At 39.3% G+C, this 7,500-nt stretch overlaps 1 protein-coding gene across 1 annotated transcript in view; it reads left to right on the plus strand.

The window, feature by feature from the left end:
* Nucleotides 1-7,500, plus strand: part of LOC307247789 (cilia- and flagella-associated protein 221-like) — a gene marked incomplete at both ends in the record, with an annotated part of 51,983 nt that overhangs the window by 8,754 nt on the left and 35,729 nt on the right. The window contains 4 exons of the mRNA XM_080023910.1: nt 87-190; nt 1,698-1,857; nt 2,489-2,591; nt 6,483-6,612. Of these exons, the coding sequence (XP_079880036.1) occupies nt 87-190; nt 1,698-1,857; nt 2,489-2,591; nt 6,483-6,612 (497 nt within the window). The remainder of the gene's footprint in view (nt 1-86; nt 191-1,697; nt 1,858-2,488; nt 2,592-6,482; nt 6,613-7,500) is intronic.

The following is a 7,500-nucleotide window of genomic DNA, read 5'->3' on the forward strand; positions in this document are numbered from 1 at the left end:
AGACGGTATTGGGAAGCGAGGCCCAGGCCCGTACGTTCGTCCAAACCTTGCCGTAATTTTGTCTTTGATCTTGTTTATTTCCACAGCGTGAGCCGCAGCATCCCCCTGAGCTGCAGCTGCCCCGTGGACTTTGAGTTCCAGGTGCACGTCATCCACCCCCATGAGGCCTTCACCGTCCATCCCCTCGCAGGTGGGAGACTGCTGGTTAGAAGAATGTTAGGACTATCTTCATAGTGTCAATTCATTCTCAAATGAACTTGGATATGACAGCAGAGGTTCCCAAACACGGGTGCGGCCTCCTAGGGATCCTCCATGGAATGGTGGACGATCCGCAGATTTTCTTTAAATGTTCCTGTATATATTTCTTACTCAGACTTTTTTGGGAAGCGATTTTTCCCCACGCAATTTTTTAGGTCAGCCTCACTAATGACGCTGAGTTTTTTGTTGTTGTGTGATATGTGCTTTTTGTCAGTTTAAGTTCAATTTTAAACACAAGTTCATTTTGTATACTGAATATATATATATATGTATACAGCTTTGTGGATGTTCCTCAGCCAGAGCTGAGGGGGGGCACCAAGTCCACCAAGGGGGGCCTTGCCATGCAAAACATTTTGGAAAAACCCTGACCTATAGTTTCTAATCTTAATCGATTGACTAGTATTTGATTTCCATTCCAGCCATGTGCAGAGGGGGGTGAGGTTTGCCCGAGCGCCTGCCCCTTAGCCCATAGTGCAAAGGGGCAGGTTTGCCACGTACAGAGCAGGTTTTTTGAGCACCTGCCTCTCTTACCATCTCTGCACGGGCCTGTTCCATTTACCCATATCTTCTATATTTTCAAGCTCCTCTTCATCTCTCCTCCCAACACACAAGCCGCTGTCACTTGAGCTAACTTTTTCCATTGCTTTGAATCGGGGAATCCTCACCCTGTTAGAATGTCCGTTATTGTTTTCGTTTATTGTTGTCTATTGTAAAATAGATGAAATTGTCCCCACAAGCTTGGTTTTATATTTTAAATACTAATGCCCATATTTTAATAATTGCCTTTATTGAGTGCCTTGGATCAAGTAATATTGTTGAGACAACTATACATTATACAGACCAGCCCTTTGAATGCATTTGAAGGTTAGCAATGGATTGTCGTTATAATTTCAGAAATAAAATTTAAATCCCATATGACTTCACAAGCAGTGTGCACTCATATACTGTAAAACCCGAGAAAAGGCCCCTAAGCCGAGGACATATTGTTAGACGACAGAATGCAGTCCAACAGCCCTGACATACTGTATATGTCGTTAAATAACACATATTTTTTGTCTTTGTTTCACAATGTGGCTGTATTGTGTGTTGTTTGTGCCATATGTTAATTCCACTGACAAAAAGGCGGAAGCGCCATTGCTTTAACATGGAATGAAGAAATCCAAAATGTGGCAGAATGAAGTAACTTGACAAAGATATGTAGAGATAACTTCCCAAAATATCGTCCAAAACCAGAAAATAGAGACCATATTAAATAAACTAAAAATAAGACCTAGAGTAATGTAAATGTCTGTTAAAACTTATTTTGGTCCATTAATATGTTTAGACTCAAAGGCTTGAGTATGGATCACCAACACATACTGTACAAATATACATCTACCACAGACACGCGCATTTGTTCGTACATGCGTTTCCGTTTATTTATCGCTTTGCTTTTCCAGGGTTGATTCCGGCCAATGGGAAGGTGGAGATCACGGTGTCCTTCCGTCCGCTCCGCTACGGGACATCTCAGATCACTGTGCAGCTGGTGGTGTTCCAGTTCAACACCAAACCCCACCTGTGCACCATCTCCGGAAGCTCCGCTCCTTACCTGGCCCACAGGTGAGCCCAGCGGTTCAAGTGTTTGAGGTAGTTACTAAATAAACACGCATTCATAGAAATAACTCAGGCAATCACATGGGTCAGTCAGTATTCAAATAGTAACTTAATAATAATGATAATAATATAATATTAATAATAATATTAATTGTGATAATAAGAATAATACATAATAATAATAATACCACCCCCTCACCTTTAAAAATATATTCCTAAGTTCTGATGGCGAAGTAAAAAATGAATACACTATATATACTATATACACTATATATACTATATGTACTATACACACTATATACACTATATACTATATATTCTAAATGCACTATATACACTATATATACTATATGTACTATATACACTATATATACTATATACACTATATATACTATTTATACTATATAGACTATATACACTATATATATGTATATATATAGGATAGGCATATAGATTGGCCAAAAGCTATTTCTCTGCCACAAATCATCGAAACAATTAAAATACATTTTAATCATCCCAGGGCTTCCTTAATTATTGCCTGAATCTGTTTCTACATTTTCTATCTAAAGACATTACATTCATGTTCTGTATTTACATCAATAACATGTTTCGCTACTGTGTGTTTGGTTTTCGAAAGTGACGCGGTGGCTGAGGGGTGCAGTGGGCCATCGCCGGCCCCCCTGGTGCACCCCCTGCCCAAGATCAAACTGAGGTCCACCCAGAGGGATGGGAAATCGAAGGTAGTGTTGAATGGCTTCCCTTTCATCCAAAAAAAATAAATAAATAAAAAATAAAATATATATATATATATATATATATATATATATATACATTTTATACAAATATATATACACTACTCACAAAAAGTTCGGGATATTTGGCTTTCGGGTGAAATTTATGGAAAATGTAAAAAGTTCACGCGACAGTGATATTATATCATTAAAATAGGGCATTTAAGCTGAAGCATGCAATGGTGATTTCCTCGTCTCAAACAATTTATTGAAACAAAAGCCAACAACAGTGGTGGGTTTACCACAACAAAAAATGTCAATGTCTCAATGACTTGTCATGTGGCCTTGAGCATCAATTACAGCTTGACAACGACGTCTCATGCTGTTCACAAGTCGACTTATTGTCTGCTGAGGCCTGGCCCCCCACTCTTCTTGAAGGGCGGCCCTCAGGTCATTGAGGTTCTGGGGTACAGAGTTACGAGCCTCTACACAGCGACTCAGCTGATCCCATAGGTTTTCTATGGGATTCAGGTCTGGAGAAAGTGCAGGCCACTCCATTTGAGGTGCCCCGGTCTCCAGCAGCCGTTCCCTAATGATGTGACCTCGATGAGCTGGAGCATTGTCGTCCATGAAGATGAAATGAGGCCTGTGTTGTTCATGCAGGGGCACAATGACTGGATTACTGATGTTATTCAGGTAGTATGGCCTTGTCACTGTACCATTCACAAAGTGTAGGGCAGTTCTGTATTGACTAGACACACCTGCCCACACTGTAACACCACCACCACCAAAGGCTCGTCTGGTGACAACAGTGGCTGATGCATAGCGCTCTCCTTGACGTCTCCAACATCGTTGGCGGCCATCATTTCTGCTCAACGTGAATCGACTTTCATCAGAGAACAGCACTGAGGCCACCGGTGCCTCGTCCAGCGTCACTGCTCCCTGGCCCCTGCAAGATGATGATGCCTGTGCCTGGTGGTGTGGTCAGGTACCCATGCAGGTCGTCTAGCACGCAGACCACGCTGATGTCAACGGTTTTGAATGGTCTGACGTGACACTTGGGTGCCTCTCACCTCCCTTAAATGTGCTGCTGGAGTTGAGTGGCATCATCATCCGGTTCCGCAGGACACTGTTCACAAGGAAGCGCTCATCAGTGTGGGATGTGGCCGAAGGGCGTCCACTGCTATGCCTTTCTGTGACTCTTCCAGTCTCTCTGTATCTCTGTTGCAACCTGCTGATGACACTCTGTGACGCTCTAAGCTCAGTGGCCACTTCCCTCTGAGAAATGTATTGGTCGATTCATGGATCAAACACCTGTTGTGAATTTTTCCGTTCAGCTCTTTGTTAGAGAACAGCAAGTTGTGCGAAAAGTACTGAAACATTGAACAGTTGGACATGTGCATTCAAAAGTTTAGAGAAGGTCCAATTAAGTTCACCTGTAAAGATTATAGTGCATTTTAGGTTCATCCTGAAATTTCACCGGAAAGCCGAATATCCCTAACCTTTTGGGAGTAGTGTATATATATTCATAAATATGCTGTTTATTGAATGCTTATACTGTATGTGAATTGAATCCTAAATCCATCTGATGTTGAGTTTAATTAAATTTTTGTTAGGCTAGCCATCTTTTTTTGTAATATAATAGTAAATAAAATAATAATGATAAAATAATAATAATATAATAATAATAATAATAATAAAAATAATAATAATAATAATAATAATAATAATAATAGATATAGCTGCAGGCAGCAATGCGTGGGGTCCAGAGTAGTCGTGGTAGTGCTTTGGCTCTCTGTTCCAGTGTGTTTTGTGAAGTTAATTTGGTCTGGCCTGGTTGTAATTCTATGATCGGGCGTTTTTGCGGCTGTGGTTGGGTTTCCCACGCTGCAACTAATGGCGGTTATCATTCTGAAGCCGGGCTGCAAGTTTATGAAATATAAATGATAATTACGATTATGTTAGTCAATATTGTGTTCACAATTAATTACCACGATTTTCAATCAATTTTGGGGAACAGTAGTCTTTTTAGCACGGCAGAAAACTGCCTTCATAATAATAATGTATTTTATAAACCTAAAAATAAATAAACTAAAGTAAGTAGTTTAACTGACTTAAATTGTAGAGGAAATATAATGAAATAGTAACAAATATTTGAGGCATCAGGAAGGGAATCCAAAAACACAAAAAAATGAAAATATTTCACATACACACATATAACATACATATAACACATAATGAATAATAAATACAAATTATAAATACAATAAGTACATGATCCTTATACTAAGTAATTGCTTATGCTTATTGTTACCAGTTATTATAATTCAGGTAGATTGCATACATTGATATTTCTGGAATGTCTATCAATTCTGACAGGGATGCTATGAGTTTTTATTTTGTAGAAATTACTCTGGTGAGTCTCAGTTGACCTAAGAAGAACATTTAATATGCTGCGCTTTCTTTAATCCAGTTGTCCTTTGGTAATACTTTAACTGAATCTTTTGCAAACATAATAAAGTTGAATAGTAATACAATACGACAATGTCATGTCGTTTTTTTTAACTTTTATATGATTAAGAGTTTGTGTCTTATATTCGTTTAAAGTCAAATCGCGACTAGATTTGTGTGTCGCTCGACTGCAGTGCTATCGCATGATTGTGGAGGTGTGTTCTGGGCCAGGGCCAGGGAATGAGGAAGAGGAGGCAGGCGGAGGCAAAACAGCGCCGGTTGGCGTGAATTTATTTGCTGGTTTAAATAAAAAGGTGGCTCATGGGCTAAGAAGGAGACTTTAAATGCTCGCAGGCAAAAGACTTAAATCGTTCGTTCGGCGTTTAGGTGCGCTCCCCATCTTGGTGAAGATGCAATTGTTGATCACAAACTTCTTCCACAAAACTGAACCGATCTTGATGAAACTTGAACGCCGCCATATCGGAACTGCCCCGAGTACAAATCCTATTCAGATTGCCTGTGGGTTTGTCGGATGTATGACATCCATAAAGTTCTGAAATCAGTGCCATCTTTTCATGCCGCCATCTTGGCGAGGACCCAGTTGTTGAATCACTAGACTGCAATGCTCTCATGTAACCTGTGCGAGTCGCCTTTTGCGCATGCGTGCACGTGGCAACGATGATAGAAATTAGTTTTTTTTACTAAATTATTCCACTGTAATGTACCGATCTGGATCAAACTTGGACGACAGCATGATGGAACTGCCCCAAAAACACATTTTATTCATCTTGTCTGTGAGTGCAGTGGATCCATGATATCCATAGACTACTGAGGCCAGTTTTTCATTAGGGAGCCAGATTGCTTACAAAAGCAATCGGGCTCCCCAACGCTCAATAGTATACCACTTTTCATACACAACATGTGAGTCAAAGTGCTTTACATTTAGGCAATCAAATAGTAATTTAATGCATGCAATTTATTCAAGAAAACTGAATGAAACAATCAGAACAAATAGTTTAAATAATAATAATAATAATAATAATAATAATAATAATAATAATAATAATAATAATAATAATAATAATAATAATATTAACACCACAACCAAAGTTGTGGGTCCTCGATATAGATCTTGAAGGATCACGGTCATTCATTCATGAACATCTTCATTACTTCTCTTGAATTATCAGTTTTGAATGATCAATTCTTTATGTACTCTCAATTCTCAAATACTTAGTTACAATAGTTAGTGGGTTAGGAGGAGCTATTATTACATATAATGCAACTAATATCAAATACCAATGGTAGTGAAATGTCTTTGAACAAAACAAACAAAAAAATAAAAAATTATATATATATATATATATATATATATATATATATATATATGTTTTTGTTTTTTTTAAGCCTTTGATTCTCCAGCGTTTTCGAACCATCACTGTCCTCTAGACTTTAAGGGATCAGGCTGATGGTGCTAATCCGCCTCTGAAGCTCCCGCTGGACGTGTCCACCCCTGCAGGAGTCGCCAAGATGCTGATCCGACACCCAGATAAACTCAGTTCCAGAGACCTGAGGGAAGGTAGGGAGTCCTCTGTCCCCCCCGGTTGCTTGGCGATGAAAATGTCGGCTCGGTGCTGCCACTGGTCGTCCTACAGCCTGTATACACGGGGCACGTTTTTGATACACAAATTTGTAACTATATATGTTTGATAAGAAGCTTCATGATCCCCCCATTTTAACATTATGTGTTTGGACATATAAGTGGGAGTTTAAGTTGAAAACATACTAAAACTTGATATTCATTTCAAATGATCGTTTTTCATGTATGAACCTCTGAATAATGTGCAGCCAGACGGTCATTATCACAAAATAACCCCGGCAGGGTTTTTTTAATTTCTTGATAATGACCGTCCGGCTGCACATTAACCCGCTTATTACACGGGGGCTCGCTGAATAAAAGAATACATTGAGACAGAATTTGAAATGATTTTTATAACTGGTATGTTAAGTTGAAGAGGAAAAGAATGTTCCGCAGCAGCATAGCGAACGCCCAACAAACATGAAAACCATCATCCCTACCTATGACAAACCTTTCACTGATGGCAAAATGTAAAATGGATAAAATGTAAAAAATCTCTTCAAGTCTTCCATTGTGGTTTCGAGGTAGTGTTAGCGGTAGCGTATACTGTAGGTGTGCCTGAGGAGTGGTCATTATCCAGAAATAACGGCTGATTGCCTCTAGTGACCAATCAGAATTCCGCAGAGCCCTGTAATAATCTATGATCATGTCATGTATGATCATATAATGCTTGAAGGTTTGTTAAAAAAAAAAAAAAAAAAAGATCAATTACGAATATCCAATATTTTATAGATATTCTGTCAATTTCCCTTTTGATGATCGTGATAACAACTCCTTGAACGTCACCGTTTACCTGAACGGGGCGGCCGGTCCGCTCCGGCGGAGGTG

Source organism: Zeus faber (assembly GCF_960531495.2).
Source record: "Zeus faber genome assembly, chromosome: 2".
In the NCBI taxonomy this organism is placed as follows: Eukaryota; Metazoa; Chordata; class Actinopteri; order Zeiformes; family Zeidae; genus Zeus; species Zeus faber.